The sequence below is a fragment of the Planococcus citri genome, chromosome 1 (genome assembly GCF_950023065.1).
Source record: "Planococcus citri chromosome 1, ihPlaCitr1.1, whole genome shotgun sequence".
Lineage (NCBI taxonomy): Eukaryota > Metazoa > Arthropoda > Insecta > Hemiptera > Pseudococcidae > Planococcus > Planococcus citri.
Genome location: NC_088677.1, coordinates 66,717,483 through 66,733,059, shown reverse-complemented (window position 1 = coordinate 66,733,059; position 15,577 = coordinate 66,717,483). Strand labels below are relative to the sequence as shown.

The 15,577-nt window shown below is 33.9% G+C and overlaps 3 protein-coding genes across 4 annotated transcripts; 1 reads left to right on the top strand and 2 right to left on the bottom strand.

The window, feature by feature from the left end:
• Nucleotides 1-1,182: 1,182 nt before the first annotated feature.
• Nucleotides 1,183-3,069, bottom strand: LOC135833416 (uncharacterized). The gene is made up of 4 exons (XM_065347227.1): nt 2,685-3,069; nt 2,414-2,604; nt 2,216-2,327; nt 1,183-2,121 (listed from the first exon to the last, which is right to left on the bottom strand). The coding sequence occupies exons 1-4, from the start codon at nt 2,932-2,934 to the stop codon at nt 1,409-1,411; spliced, it is 1,266 nt and encodes a 421-aa protein (XP_065203299.1). The 5' UTR covers nt 2,935-3,069; the 3' UTR covers nt 1,183-1,408.
• Nucleotides 3,070-3,433: 364 nt separating this feature from the next.
• On the top strand, nt 3,434-5,170 carry Rtc1 (RNA terminal phosphate cyclase 1). Its single transcript, XM_065347228.1, has 6 exons — nt 3,434-3,748; nt 3,817-4,052; nt 4,144-4,314; nt 4,388-4,562; nt 4,646-4,895; nt 4,979-5,170. Exons 1-6 carry the CDS (start codon nt 3,610-3,612, stop codon nt 5,124-5,126), a joined length of 1,119 nt encoding a protein of 372 aa, XP_065203300.1. The 5' UTR covers nt 3,434-3,609; the 3' UTR covers nt 5,127-5,170.
• Nucleotides 5,171-5,324: 154 nt separating this feature from the next.
• On the bottom strand, nt 5,325-7,408 carry LOC135833419 (protein roadkill-like). 2 transcript variants are annotated; one of them, XM_065347232.1, is made up of 4 exons: nt 7,204-7,408; nt 6,988-7,117; nt 6,792-6,872; nt 5,325-6,713 (listed from the first exon to the last, which is right to left on the bottom strand). In XM_065347232.1, exon 4 carries the CDS (start codon nt 6,688-6,690, stop codon nt 5,635-5,637), a length of 1,056 nt encoding a protein of 351 aa, XP_065203304.1. In that variant the 5' UTR covers nt 6,691-6,713; nt 6,792-6,872; nt 6,988-7,117; nt 7,204-7,408; the 3' UTR covers nt 5,325-5,634. The 2 variants fall into 2 exon arrangements, with proteins under 2 accessions (XP_065203304.1, XP_065203303.1); XM_065347231.1 differs by lacking the exon at nt 6,988-7,117.
• Nucleotides 7,409-15,577: the final 8,169 nt, after the last annotated feature.

The following is a 15,577-nucleotide window of genomic DNA, read 5'->3' as shown; positions in this document are numbered from 1 at the left end:
GGATTTTTGAAAAAAATGGGGCCAGAGTTGTAATCTAATTACAATAATTTTACGTCCACACTTTTTTTGCCTCCATATTATGGCAATTTCGAAAGCACATTAAATAATTGATTTGATTTTTCTCATAAATAATAACAATTTTAATACAACTCTTTCTCGACGGTTTACAAAAATCAACCAAATTTAACGCTCTAATTTTTCGAAAATGTTCAAAAACAGTTTTAATAGAAATTTTCAATTTTCTGCTGAAATTTTAATCAATTTTGAAACGTCGCATGGAATATTTTCAAAAATTTCGAAAACCATGATCTAATAATATTGGGCTCGAAATTCTTCAAAACTGCTCCAAAAATAGTATTGGAAAAAGGATTTTGATAGGTCGCATGATACTTTCACAAAATTTTCAAAAACCATGAGCTAATTTTGCAACACTGTTTATAATTTTTCCAAAAAAAAAGTAACTTTAGTAATCAAAAAAGTTACAAAAAGTGCGCAAAACATTTCAAAGTAGGAAAAAATACACTTTTCAATTGAATTAAAAAAAAAAAATTATTACAAGACGAAAAATTCCAATTAAAATCGAATAATCAATTCTTTTTTACAATTTTAGTCTTAAAAACAGACTATTTCGTAATTCCTTACAATTGTGATACATTTTCATTTTGGCAATTTCTGACATCAATCTGCGGGCATTAAGTGAGACTTAATCGCAACTTTTGCCGAAAAATTAAGACTTTTCTGAATACATTTTTGTAAAAAAGCGAGTCTTTCAAGTGATTAAAAAAAAAAAATTATTGAAATTTTGCAACAAAAAAAAAAAAAAAAAAAACACGACTGAAATATTTCTAACAATTCTTGGAGAAAAACGAGACATTTTGTCAATTTTGATAATTTTTTTTCAAAAAGAAAACCAATGTTGGAAAAATTGAATTTTTGAAAATCTTAAAAAAAAATGATAATTTTAGCAACTATCATTTTGAAAAATTGACTAAAAGTTACTAACTAACCGAGTACGAGCTTTGATTACTTTAGGCTTAGAATTATTTTAAAATACTCAAAAACACTTTCGATGGAATACCTATTTGTAATTCTCGCGAAATTTTAATCCCCTTTGATAGGTCGTCATGACATCTTTTCAATATGAAAATCTGTGAAATTAATTAAAAACGTTATTAAAAGTAGAACACAAGAACAAACAGTAACAGAAACAAAAACAAACAATTTTGATATACTAAAAAGAACGAGAACATTTTCGAATATTCTTTCAAAAAAAAGCTAAGAATAAGAACCTAAATTCTTATAATATTCTTCCAACACTGATTCGAATCCTCTACAAACGTCTATCTACATCTTTGGCTTCAGAATCACCAATCTTAGAAACCTTTCGATTAATCACATCTATTCAGCTTCACATATTAACATCAATTTTACTACAATTTCCTTTATCCGCGTAATAAATGAACATTTTCGAACGTTGCTCTGTTTGTCTATTATCATCACTTTCAGCACTTTCAGTCGACGAATTATTAGTTGATTCGGTACCGCCGGAGGGTTTTTTGGTATTTTTAGCACTTTCAGTGGACGATTTTTCAGTTGATTCGGTACTGCCGGAGGGTTTTTCGGTATTTTTAGCACTTTCAGTCGTCGACGATTTGTTAGTTGATTCGGTACCGGTACCGTCGTAGCGTTTTCTTTCCCACCAGCTTTGTAATTGAATACTTTTCAGTTTGAATACACAAGCGTGAATATGTTGACAAATGGTAGTCTTCGGGTTCGAGATATGATCGATGCAATCACAAATGTACAAATGGGAGCAGATTTTACAGAATCGACATTTAAACGAACAGTTATTTATATCGCATTCTTTTTTTATGCGAATAATGGCGTGTTTTTCGGAACCCGATTCGATAGTCCATGATATGTCCGAGATTGTTTGAAATTTAACCTGAACCAGCAAACGTTTCGAACCGTTGTGGTTCGAGGTTATACGTTGATTGTATTCTTGGATTATATTCAGCAAATCTTGTTTCGTAGTTAACGCTCTGGTATGGTACGAGTCGGATGTGCGATCGTTGACTTCATTTAGAATTTGTTCGAAACACGCGCCGTTACCGATTTTAGCTGAAAAATGAATTTTCAATTAGTAAGCTTAGAAAATTGGAACATAAAGAGTAATTCTGTCCAATAATTGGAGATTTCTACGAAAAATATTTACTTGCGATCAATTCTCGTTCATCATCAGTTAAACATCTTCTTATACCAGTTCCATGACCGAAATGAGTCTTATAAAACGTGACATCTACACCGTTCGCACTTTCAACCACGGTCTACAATCGACAAATGGGAAAATATAACTATACATATGAAAACAGATCCCTAAACAGATAGAGATACATCTCGATGAAAGCATTACCATCGTAGAAGGGCAAGTTGCATCGATTTTGATACTAAGATGTCGTCGAAGCCCTGAGGCTTGAGATTTGTTATATCCACTGCGATTACAGAAGAAGTACTTCCGTTCAGTTGTATTGGTATATGTATGTCCTCTTCCACGATATCCGCAATTAACTTCTTTTTCTATACCTTCTTTCCAACTAAGAAAATCTAAACAATCGAAAAAAATTAGAACATTCGTAGATCTAATGAATAGTCAGTGGCGAAGTACTCCGAAATTATGATTTTACCAGACATGGTTTTGAAAAACAGTGTCTCCATTTCAATTTTCACGTCATGATTTACTTCGATATGTGTTCTCAACGGATCTAAATTCACGAATGATTCTTTACATTCTGGACATTTCATAGGATCAGGAGGATTACCTTTGGCAACATTTGCACGTTTGCGTAATATGACTCCTGTACATATCATCGAGTGACGTTTCAAAGATTTCTTAGTCGAGTATTCTCCGGTACACCTTTCACATGTGAAAGTCATTTTTTCAGTACACTATTAACGAATAAACTCAACGAATTATTCCTTTGAAATGAAACTAAATGAAACAATGAAACTAAGTAAAAAAGTAAGTAAAAAATTCGCCAAAAACTTCGTTCGTTATCAAAATTTGAATTCTACCTACCGGGTGTCTAAGAAATTGGTACGTTTTGATAAAGCAAAGTCAAAAGTGGGGAAAAAATTTTCCCAAGTGAAAATTGAATTGAATAACAATCAAAAAAATGTGCTTCTGAGTTGGCGTTATTTGTTTTAATGCAAAATGAAAGATTCTCTCGTGTTTAATAATTGAAATAATATAATCACTCAACAAACGCCAATTTTTTTGAATGATTATTTCTTGGACACCCGGTATTTAGAAAAATAGAAATACTGATAAGAATATGAACATTTCCTATTGGTTCTGAAACTGAATGGAACAACGTGATTGGCTACACCCCACGGTTCGTATAACAACAATCACCCAACAACAACAACAACGCATCTCCTTATCACTATCACCTCACGTGCTCGCTTTTTAAAAATTTTTCCTGATCCTAATTTTCATTTTTACATTAAAATAAAAATTACAGTAAAGTTTAGTTACAAATTTCTTTATCGAAATGTGTTCACTGTTCAATTAGCTCTAAAGAAATACTCGATCAGCTCGAAATTGCGAACATGGTTCAAGAAAAAGGCAGTCGTTTAGTCTTCAAAGGAAGCAATTATTTTCGTCAACGTATAGCTTTATCTATTCTAAGCGGTAGACCAATTGAAATTACCGATATTAGAGCTCAATCCGAAGAACCCGGTTTAAAAGGTACGTACTACGTGATGTTTGATTTCATTTATGATCAGAAATTGACTCATTTCTTCTCTCTATTCCAGAACATGAAGTCAATCTGCTTCGTTTAGTTGATAAAATGACCAACGGAATGGTCATAGATATCAACGAAATCGGTACCAAGTTATTTTTTCAGCCAGGATTGCTCACAGGAGGTATCGTCGATCACGAATGCTGTAAAGAAAGAGGAATTGGATACTATTTAGAAGTTATATTTATACTGGCTCCATTTTTTAAAAAGGGATTACAAATTACACTGAGAGGTGTAACTAATCACGAGGTGAGCTATTAATCTGCGCGTATTGTCGATGAGTTGACATGAACGTATCTTAGAGACGTTACTCTTAATCTTAAATTCTCTCCGTTTATAGAAAGATCCTCCAGTCGATGCATTTAAACACGCAGCTATCCCAATTCTCAAACAATTTATGTATATACCGGATGAGATCGAATTCAACATCAAGAAGAGAGGTGTTCAGCCCAATGGTGGAGGTGAAATATACTTCAACTGTCCTAATATCAAGAAATTAAAAGCCGTTCAAGTACGAAATGATCGATTCAACGTTCACACATCGTTGATTTCTATATTATCTTAACGAATCGTGTCTTTTCCAGGTAATGGATTATGGAAAAATCAGACGAATACGTGGTACAGTGTTTTCGTTACGTGTTTCACCTTCCATTTCTAATCGTATGGTGGAAAAAGCTAAAGGAGCTTTTTTAAAATTTATTCCCGATGTTTACCTTAGTGTGGATCACATGACTGGTCAAAGAGCTGGTAAAAGTCCAGGTACGTAATTACCCAAGTGGTTTTTAAGCTTACATTGTGCTACGAATGTATTTACAATTTACATCGTTGTGTTTTTATTATAGGATTCGGAGCATGTTTATATTCGGAAACTACCAGCGGTGTTTTTATGACATCTGATGTTGTATCAACTCCGGGCCAAGGTGTGAAAACCGTCCCCGAAGAGTTGGCTGAAAAAGGCGCGTTTCTTTTACTGGAGGAAATATGTCGAGGAGGATGTATCGATTCGTCGTTTCAAAGTTTAGCTTGTACTTATATGGCTCTTCAGGCTAAAGATTTATCTCAGTATTTATTCGGACCTCTATCTCCGTATACGTAAGTTATCCCAATATCAATGATTTAAATCATATTTGGATTCTGATTCTGACACCTGTTGATGTTGTTTTTGGTATTTTTAGAGTGCAGTTTTTACGACACTTGAAGGACTTTTTCGGAGTTGTATTTAAACTTGAACCGTATTCGAATCCTGACGAAGATGTTGTCAAACATGCGGTGACTAAAGTGAAGGTTACTTGTATGGGAATAGGTTATAGTAAATTGATTTAATTTATTGATGTGCGAATGTTTTTATTAAATGTTATTTTTTGATATTCATCGAGTTATTTTTACGTCGAATTTGTTTGGACAAATTGAAATTACACTTCGGCGCGAAATTCGCAATATTTTATTATTATCGAACTGCTAAATTATAATTTCACCTAGGAAACATGAACGGTTGGGTTACTAAATAGAGAAAACTATCCATAACTTTAAAGTATCTTTTATTAAACAAATACTCGAATACACAAAATACTTACAGATGATACAAAATGAACACTTTAATATCACTTGCATTGAAATCACTCAATTACTATTTTTTTTTAAAAATAAATAAAAATAGATATGATAATATAGGTTGAAAAAGTCGAAAAATAATTGATACTTTAATTAATCAATTAAAAACTAAAAAGAAATTAAATTACTGAAAACTTGGTATATTATGCACCGTACAAAGAAAATTCATTTTATCATTCATAATCATAATACATAATATTGGCTGAGGCCAAATAATATTTCAATCATCTGAATCTAGTAAACACTTCATCAAACCTTGATTAGAGTACAAATCATTCCAGCCTCCTGATTTGATGACTTTGATCAAGTTCGCTCGAATATATTCAATAGCTTGAGCTTTCAAACATTGTGCGTCATTTAAATCAGCTAGAACCAAAATTTTTACCACAGTTTCCACTGACAGCAATGCACCTAGTGCACTTAAACATGCATTCTTCAAAGGCGCAAGATCATATTTCTCTGCAACGAGCACCAATTCTAATGCTATATCGTTCAAATTCTCAACTTTCCCAGTGTAAATATACCGCAATATCTCTTGGAAAATTTTCTCGTCGGTATCTTTAATTTCAACACAGTTTTGTCGGCTTTCTTTCATATCGTGTTTGAACATGGCTTTGAATACTGGACTACGAGCTGCCAGGATAATTTTATGAGCTGGGTATTTCTTTCCGTTAACGTCGATTATAACATCGCTGCTATCATCATCGTTGAATAATTTTTCGAAGTCATGCACGGGGTTGGATCCATCGACTAATTCTAGTGGAAAATGATTCGAGAGAGTGATTGTATCGATAATGTAGGCAATTTTGAAATAAATCCTCAACTCGCCTTCGGGTAATAATTCGTTTGTCAAATCACTGCATTTAATAAATCGTTCGCACCACATGTTGTCGAGATGATTTTGATCACCCGTAGAAAACTGGAATTGAAAACTATTGCACTTCTGATGTTCGGAGTTTATAAGTGAAGCAATAAAACTGCCTGATATTGAGCTGGAGTTAGTCTCAATTGGAATCCTTTTTAATTTAAGAAATATAGAGTCCGGCTGGCCGCCGATCCAGGGTTCTAAAACCCACTCACGAGAATCATTCGCAGCTGAAAACGCGGACGACTTTAATCGACTATTACGCATGTTGGGTACTTGTAACTTGAAATCTTTAATTATCCACGTGAACTCGTGTTCGAATTTTTTAGCACTTGTATGAAACCAGTTTTTCGTACAGGTGGGGTGCTTTGTAAATGCAGGAGTATTCGTTGAAGCATTCAAGTCGCTCATTATTTGACTGGTTCGATGAACTTCTGTTGAAGAAAAAAACCCAATTAAAGGAATAGAATTAGAGGAATATTAATCAAATTTGCGACGAAAGTAGATATCACCTTATTTCATTAAAAAATGGCCCGTAGTAGTTGAAAATACCCACTAAAGTGTATCGGAAATTCGGAATCTTCCAATACGTCCTGGAATGAAATAATAAAGGCATTACCTATTACAAACTCTCATTTCTTATATTTCAGAGGTATGCATAAATTCACATAATGTAGGTATTGATATCCCTGGCAAGTCGATACATACTCGTAATATATATTCAGATCACAGAGCTGTTACTAAAACGACCAGGATTAACTATTATTGTCATCCATTTGTGCTACGTTGCACTGCTGCAGTAATTTCAGTGACCAGTGTCACAAAGTTTTCAGAAAATCTGAGGACGTTTTATGACTTCAGCGTAGTTCTCATGTTACACTACAACTCAGCATAAATTTAAAAAACAAATTTGAAATTACTTACCTTACTAGCATGAAATTCTGGCTAATGTGCTGATAAAACCGTAGGGCTTAGGGCAAACGATTATCAAATATGGTATATTGTATCAACTCAAACTCACAAATTATAGAATAAAGCAAGCAAATCTTTGAGAAATTAACATAGATAATTCTATTCTGCACGTATGAAATAGATCATCAACTCAGATACTGTGGAGGAGGGACCAAGTTTTTACTCACTTTTTACGCGAACATAAACAAAATCTGAATGGATCGGACCCATAGTTTGTCATTCTGTCGCAGCAATAACGAGCGCTAGTGTATGATTCATGTTTACTTTTCGATTTCATTCAAATTTTTATTTTTTATTACTCGCGTTGAAAAAAAAAAACATCGATTCGATAATGAGTATGTGATTTATTCAAATCAATATTACGTTTTACATAACAGAACAGTGTACAGGTAAGTTACAAAAATAATTAAGATTTGTATTTTGTTCTAGAGACACTAAAGTATAAATAAACAGTAGTTTTTCAATTATTTGAAAAAAATATAAAGAAGCATCTCAAAAGATTTTCTGTTTTATGTACAATCAAATTGAACACACACTACACAGGTATGAAACTAGAGGTTTTCTGGAGGGAGAGGCTGAAAATTTAATGACTGACAAGATAAATGATGGAAATACTAATTTTGCTGAATAAAATGAGGAAATGACCGAAAGTGTTTTTCAAGAGTACCATTGTAGTTTGTATAGCTACCCACTAAACCAAAATTTGGGATGGATTTCAATTTTGGGTACAAAACCATTTAAATTCTAAAACAGAAGATTCACAAACAGTTATTAACAACGAAGCAAAGGTAAAAGCTTGCGAAAAATCGTGTTTCAAAAAGTGTGAGAAGTGTTTTTTTCTAGTTTGAACATTTTAAAAATTTAAATAACATTTTCCCTAAAAGTTCAATTTTGAAGAAAATTAAGCTTGCAAAAAATTCGTGTTTCGAAAAATGTGAGGACTGTGTTTGCTTTGTTTAAACATTTATAAATTCTAATTTTTATAACAGTTCATTTTTTTAAAAAAAGGAAACAAAAAACAAAACAAAATTGAGCGAATACATGGACACAAATTTTTGAAAATTGATGTTGTGAGGTAAAAAAAATGCTTCTTCTGATCTGATTATGAGGAGTTCATTTTCTGACTCCAAAAATTTATAATTACTCATTAAAGTTTTCTAAAGAAGCAAATTTAAAAAGATAACAGAAAGCAAAAATTAATTTGTACAGAAAATGAAAGATGCTTTTCTGTAGTGTAAACATGTTCCGAAATTGTTTACTTTAATACTTCTTCAAGATAGGTATACCCAATTTTGAAACAGAAAAACAAAAATTTTGTCAATTTTTAATTCTAGAAGTAGTTACCTACCTAAAACATTGTTTTTTCACATACAATCAAATTTTTCAACCTTCGAGCATAAATATTACAAAATACAGAAATTCAGAAGTTGAGAAAATATTTAACAAGGGAGAAACAAGGTCGACAGCTTTTATAAATTTGTAGATGTAATTTTCCTACGAAAAATTATGAAATTTTACATTTGCCGCATCAATCATGATGGTAGGAGAGGGGGGCATCCCTCATCTAAACATGACAGAAATATTTCTTTAAAATTTTATCGCTCTCATAAGACAGATCGCTTCATACGTATTCCTAAAAAAATCATATCCTGAAAATATCACCTTGAAAAATTAATTTTAACCCGTGCCCAAGTCCCCCTTTTTCATATCGAAATTAAAATAGAGAAGCACGGTGAAAACGTTTTTATTTTTTTTCAGCATTAGGTACAATTTTTTAAAAGACGTTTATGTGTTTTTACTTCATTACGATGCAGTTCTGCCGTGGAAGAGTTCATGGGAGACAATCTCCTTGAATCCAAATTATGAGTCAGTTTTGTTCCCCGTGCGTCCTATGAATTTCATTAGGAAGGGAGGGGGCTTGTGTACCTCAAACTTTTTTCAAACTTATAACACTTTGCCAAATTCTACAAGTTCTTTGACCTAAAAATACAAGTGAATACCCTCATTATAGTTGAGATACAAATGGTCCAAAAGAGAGGGAAGAATGGTTAAATACCTCCCAAATAAATTACGAAAATGGAAAATGAGTAGGTACTTATCCAATTTCAGTACCTACGTTTTGTCGTCTCATTGTCTTTTTATATCCTATGAATAAAAAATGATCCCCAAAGATAATCTTCATCCCGTGGGACTCAATCGAGGGGATTCCTGTGCACCTTTTTTTTTTTTTAATTCTGAAAATTTGCCAAATTCGATGACTTTTTTTACTGAAAAATCAAAGTTGATGCTCTTATTGTAATTGGGGTACGAATAACCTGAAACAGACTTGGCACAAGAAGAGTAAGAGTATCTAAATGCACAGTCAAAAAATTCTCAAACCTTACAAATTTTCATAGGTAGTTTTTAAAAAAAAATTGGGGCCTCATAGGTTGAAATTATTCTGCAATGTTCACCTTAGTCGACACTCGAATGGTACAGCTTCACCACCAAAAAGTTAAACAATACCAAAATAATTCACTTATAATATTGAATGTTTTCTATTTTGGCCTCAATTTTGAGGTGGTAAACAAATTGTTTTCACTATGTATCTCCATGTTCCCATAATAAGCAGTTTTGCGGCGGGGGTTAAAATATAATTTCTGAGCTGAAATGTTCAGTATCTCATATTGTAGGTAAAATGAATCGACGATCGATCTAGCTATTGGGAGCAATCAAAATCGAACTTTAAATATTAGGCTCACCCTAGGGGGACATGGGACAAGTTCCATACCTGTGAACACAAATACTACTTCTTATATGATAAAACACAACGTTGAAAACATTAATACAAAATAATACTAAAAATAATTGATTTAACGTAGGTAACTGAAGTTACAAAAAATGACTTATAGTTATACAATATACATGCATAACCCTTTTCAGCGTATAGCAGTGTCAGCGCCGTACCGAGGTGGTTTTTCAGGGGGGAGGGGACATAAAAATGCCAACTCGTAACATTTTTTGTCTTGAAATTTCCAACTCAAATTTTAGAAGAAGGACTTTTAGCAGGACATTTTTTAAACAATTGAAGGATATTTAAGAGGGAAGGGAGTGGACGAGGCAAAATTTTATATTCAACTTTTTCAGTTTTCCAATATATTCAAACATTCCAAATTTTTTTTTCAAGCAAGCGTTTGTCGAAAACATAATTTTTAGCCCCGGCGCGGCGAAGCAAACGCAAAAAGCTCTCGAAAATCAATATTTCAAGAGGTACATATAAAAAATTACGTTTTTTTAGGTGATGGGGAACTTATAAGAAGTTTATTATTTTGCTTAAAAATTTTTAAATTCAAATGATGAAATTTTTTAAAAAACATTCAAAATTGAAAATAAAAGGCAAATGAGCCCGAGCGAAGCGAGGGTTAAACCTCTAGAAAATTAGTATTCCAAGAAGTATAAAACAATGGAATTCAACTTATAATTTTTTTTGAAAAATTTATTATTAAACAAAGAAAAGCAAACGGCCCCGAGTGAAACGAGGACAAAAGCTCTCGAGAATCAGTATTTCAAGATAAATAAAAACGGTGTTTGTTTGTGTGGTGATAATAAGTATAACTTATAACAAGTTTATCATTTTGCTTCAAAATTGATTTTTTTTTTTTTTAATTCAAAATCGAATATAAAAAGTAAACGAGCCCGACGAAGCGAGGGAAGAAGCTCTCGAAAATTAGTACTTATTTTGATAGGTATAAACGCCTCTCCTTAAAAATAAGTACGTAGGTACCTATCACCTACCTATACCTGCTTATTAACCAACATGAATCAACAAATACTAGATATGGGTTTAGTCGTAAATTCAAACATGCCTACTTGCCTACAACAGAAAGGTACCTATATTAAAAAAAAGGAGGTACCAACTACATATTCGCATAAAGAAAAGAAATAACATTTTCACTGAATCAGTGAACAAAATCCCACTCCACTGGTCCCTGTTAATCACTATGAAGTGATTAAATGAATGTCTCACTCACTCACTCACTCACTCACTCACTCCATTGGAAAAACAATTTAAAATCCGCAAAAAATTCATGAACCTTGGTTCATAGGGTAAGCCCCATACACAGGAGTTTGTGACCTACACTACCTACCTAGTACCTACACATTTCAGATCAGTTTGCGATGAGAATTGAAAACGTGAAAATAAATGAAAAATACCTATTAAATATCAGATGAAAATCGAACTAAATTAAATGAGTAACAATTAGGCTAATCTAATTTCTTCATACTTGCAATTGCATTTTTTCTCGATCGGTACGTGATGAAACGTTTCAAAGCAGCTTCTTTGATCCTATCGCCGTTGATACGATCTGCTCTGGTTTCATTTCCTTCGAGTATACGATTGACATTTTTTACATAGGTATTAATATAAAATGGTACAAATTGCGATAGAACAATTTCTTCAATATCATGTTTCTCACAAGAGAATTTGGTTTCTACATCTATAAGATACACGCGACAAATGGTAGTTAATTTTGAACAAAGGTGCTTTTCTTGAATAAGCTTAGGTAAATAGTATCGCAATACTTGACTTAGTACAAAAATTACACGAATAAAATTTGACTCGGGACGAATCAAGCATCTTCTGGTATAAGCTCTAAAATTTATAAGTTTATACTCTGGAGAATTTGATTTAGGTGAAGATGAATCCACAACTAGTTCCTTTCTACATAGCTTACAAACTCCGATTTTTTTGAACATCTTCTTTATAGAAAACCCAGCAATTAATGAAGTAATATTTATTACCATGATATTTTGTATTGAAGGCTGCTTGACAATAAGGGCATCATCCTTCTGAAATTCAAATTCAAAGAAGTTTTCTGTTTTCGCCGGATTCTGAAAGAGTTCTCTCAAATTTGACAACGCGCCCAATTCGTCATCCTCATCTTCGCAGTTGGCAAAAGGCGAGCTCTTGGTCGAAAAATTATTCATAACCAAAGTTTTTGTGGAATATCCAAAAGATGCTGCAGTAGGATTCACATTGCGTGCTCCATGCAAACGAATATTACCGAAAAAAATCTCCAACGGATCCTGATTCAGATTCCTCGTGCAGAGTTTGTCAACGCCCATATCAGATAGTTTCTTCCAAAGATCTTGCATTCCTAATAATAAAAAAATTTGAAATTAATAATGTACCTATTATACCGAACTAGGGCTAGGAAGATCTCCCAAATGCAGGAAAACTTTCCAAACCGGACAAAGATAGATCACAAGAGCATGCAAAATGTACTACCACCCAAAATTTCAGGTGCTTAAGATAATTTTTCCGCTTTCGTTTCGGTGAATTTTAAAAAAAAAAGTTGGGTCCAAAATTTAAAAAAAAAATAAAATTTCACCAAATTAATGTACAACGCTAAGAATTGATATGCGTCCTAATTATGATCCGCCAAATAAATTGGAAATATTTCGTAGCAAAGTGGATTGTAGGCCCAATTTGACAGATACCTAAACGATTATAAAATAATTTACCTCTTATCGTATGACCCCAATTTTTAACCGATGGAGGTACTGATATCTTATTTTTTTTGGTTTTAAACGAAATGGTAGACAGGACCGGCAAGGATTTTCTCCATAGTTTGTGGTGCGCTGACTTCTTCGACACTGCTTCACGCAGTACTTTTCCATGCGCATCTTTGCCCAGAATGCTGCTGTTGCAGCTGTCGAAGAGTTGGTCAAATAGGTTTAAAAATTTTGCCGTATCCGCTGCTTCCTTCGGCAACACAGGACCTAGAAATACAATGAATAAGTGATACACAGTTGTTAAGGTAGGTACATATTAAAAATACCTACTCACAAGGGAACGTCACAATTTGTACAATGACCCATTTGGCCTTTCGAAATAAAGGAATACAATCCTTTAAAATTTTTAGCTTTTGTAGCTGCCCACTCACGATCGGTGACGCACTCTTGTGAAGTTCCCTTGTCAGAAATAATGTGCAGAAAAACCAAAAATAGGTAGGTAGGTTTACTAGGGTGGTCCTTAACTACATGGTAAAAAAAATGTGCGATTTTTTCCGCTCCCACCCCCTAAATTGGTGACCTGGGGTGAGAAAATAATTCCCTATTTTTTATTTTTTCCATTTTCGAAAAATTCGGGCTGCGGTGGGCTCCTCAATTTTCAAAAATTTGAAAAAAACCCAATTCAAAGAAAATTTTTTAAAATTTCAAAATTTCGAGTTCCATTATCTCTAGAAGGTACTTTTTGAGTGAAAAAGACTCTCATGGCGATTTTAGCCCCCTCCCATGAAAACCAAGCTGACCCCCCCAGAATAGCTGAAATTCGGATATTATGTGGGATGTCCTAAAATTAGTTGTTTTTGGTCTTTCCTCCTCCCAACCTCACAACGTGGTGTCCTTTGGTGAAAAAATAGTTCCCTATTTTTTATTTTTTCCATTTTCGAAAAATTCAGGTTGCGGTGGGTCTCTCAATTTTCAATAATTTGAAAAAAAAAACAATTCAAAGAAAAATGGTTAAAATTTCAAAATTTTGAGTTCCATTGTCTCTAAAAGGTTTCTTTTGAGTAAAACAGACTCATGACGATTTTAGCCCCCTCCCATGAAAACCAAGCTGACCCCACCAGAAAAGCTGAAATATAAATTTCAATTATTCTGGTGGGGTTAGCTTGGTTTTCATGGGAGGGGTCTAAAATCGTCATGAGAGTCTATTTTACTAAAAAGAAACCTTTTAGAGACAATGGAACTCGAAATTTTGAAATTTTAAAAATTTTTCTTTGAATTGGTTTTTTTTCAAATTTTTGAAAATTGAGGGACCCACCTCAGCCCGAATTTTTTGAAAATAGAAAAATAAAAAATAGGGAATTATTTTCTCACCCGAGGTCACCACTTTGGGGGTGGGAGCGGAAAAAATCCCAACTTCAAAAATAAGGACCACCCTAGTATTCGTGTTTCATTTTAGTTGGACATTCTGAAGTCAAGGAATTCTCTTGTATGAACCTAAGTCGAATTAAGTAGGTACCTACCAGCGGCAAACGTCATTGTGGACGCGACTTTATGCGAAAACACTTGAGCTGCCACGCTGACCTTCATTTTTTTGAGCTTGTCTTCGTAAATATGCTCTGGCGTTAATTTGGTGAGGATTTGGAAATCTGTATTTGCGACATCCTTTTCGTACAGTTCTTCAATATGTGCCCAGGAAGCTGTGTATTCTACTGGTTTTGTCTTCTCTTCATCAGTGAAAAAATTGCTGGGCATTCTGAATGAAGCGTACTCAGATTCCAGCAAATTGTTTCTGATACACTTCAGGAGGTGAGGTGGGTCGAAGAGTGGTATAATTTCTTGTCCATTAACGTAAAAGCCCAATGATCGATTTTCTTGTTCTTTGCGGAATGCGGCTTCAGTGGTTTCCAGCTTCATGAAGTTTATACAACGAGTGTTTATTGTGGACTGGTCACACACCGTTGCCACCACTTTTAACCCTACTTCCTGGGCACATTTGATGTTTTCAACTATTCGCGCCTTCAAAGCGAACGCCTCCATACTACTTTCGACAAAGTAGTAGCTGAGGGGCTGTTTCCACTTTTGGTAGATTCCCCTCAGCATGAACGTTGTTGCGTGATCTGCAAATTTTGGTTTTCTGTCCTCACCTCCCAAGTCGACCAATCCTGTGATTTCGTCGCTCTTCCGATCATACGACAAATTAGGTTTTATATTAATTTCATCGAAAATCAGCGTGCACAACCGATTTTTTCGTGGCATTCGGGCTACTTTTTTTTTTAGGAGTTGTTTAACTTTCGAATTGATTCCAGTTGTGAAGGGAAGATTGTGCAGGACAGTCATCAACGTGTTTTTTGAAGGCAGCGCAAATGTTTTTTGAAGCAATCTGTACGACTTTGGGCTGTGTTTGTACAAATTGAGCGCAAAAATCTTGTCATCAAGTGAATACCTTCTGCCTTTTTTCTTTCTCCTCTGGCATTTCACTTGACAGCGAAAGAAATTTTTTGAGGCTCTATTTATCCGGGCTTCTTCAATTCTGGCATAAATACCATCTTCGTTTCTTAAATTTTCTTCCAAAAGCTTCACTCTCGTTTTCAAGTTTTTAATCCGCCGGACATACTTGATGCTCTTTTTTTGCGCTCTTTTAACAACATTATATAATGCCAAGGCCTCAGGAGACAGTTGTTTTAGTCGTGTAACGCCGGCCTTCTTCAAGATGGATTTGTTTTTTTTTTTGCGGCCTGAACCTAAAAAAAGCGAAGTAAGTATTAAATGAAGCATAAATTTTCCAAAATTTTGACAGAATTTTTCATTTTTGTTTTAATAGGTAGGTAGG

Coding starts and splice junctions, on each gene's coding strand:
- LOC135833416 (XM_065347227.1), bottom strand. CDS start 2,934: ATGACTTTCACATGTGAAAGGTGTACCGGAGAATACTCGACTAAGAAA. Junction 2,328..2,413: donor CAACTTGCCCTTCTACGATG/GTAATGCTTTCA, acceptor TGTCGATTGTAG/ACCGTGGTTGAAAGTGCGAA. Junction 2,122..2,215: donor TGAACGAGAATTGATCGCAA/GTAAATATTTTT, acceptor TTCATTTTTCAG/CTAAAATCGGTAACGGCGCG.
- Rtc1 (XM_065347228.1), top strand. CDS start 3,610: ATGGTTCAAGAAAAAGGCAGTCGTTTAGTCTTCAAAGGAAGCAATTAT. Junction 4,053..4,143: donor GAGGTGTAACTAATCACGAG/GTGAGCTATTAA, acceptor CTCCGTTTATAG/AAAGATCCTCCAGTCGATGC. Junction 4,896..4,978: donor GGACCTCTATCTCCGTATAC/GTAAGTTATCCC, acceptor TGGTATTTTTAG/AGTGCAGTTTTTACGACACT.
- LOC135833419 (XM_065347232.1), bottom strand. CDS start 6,690: ATGAGCGACTTGAATGCTTCAACGAATACTCCTGCATTTACAAAGCAC.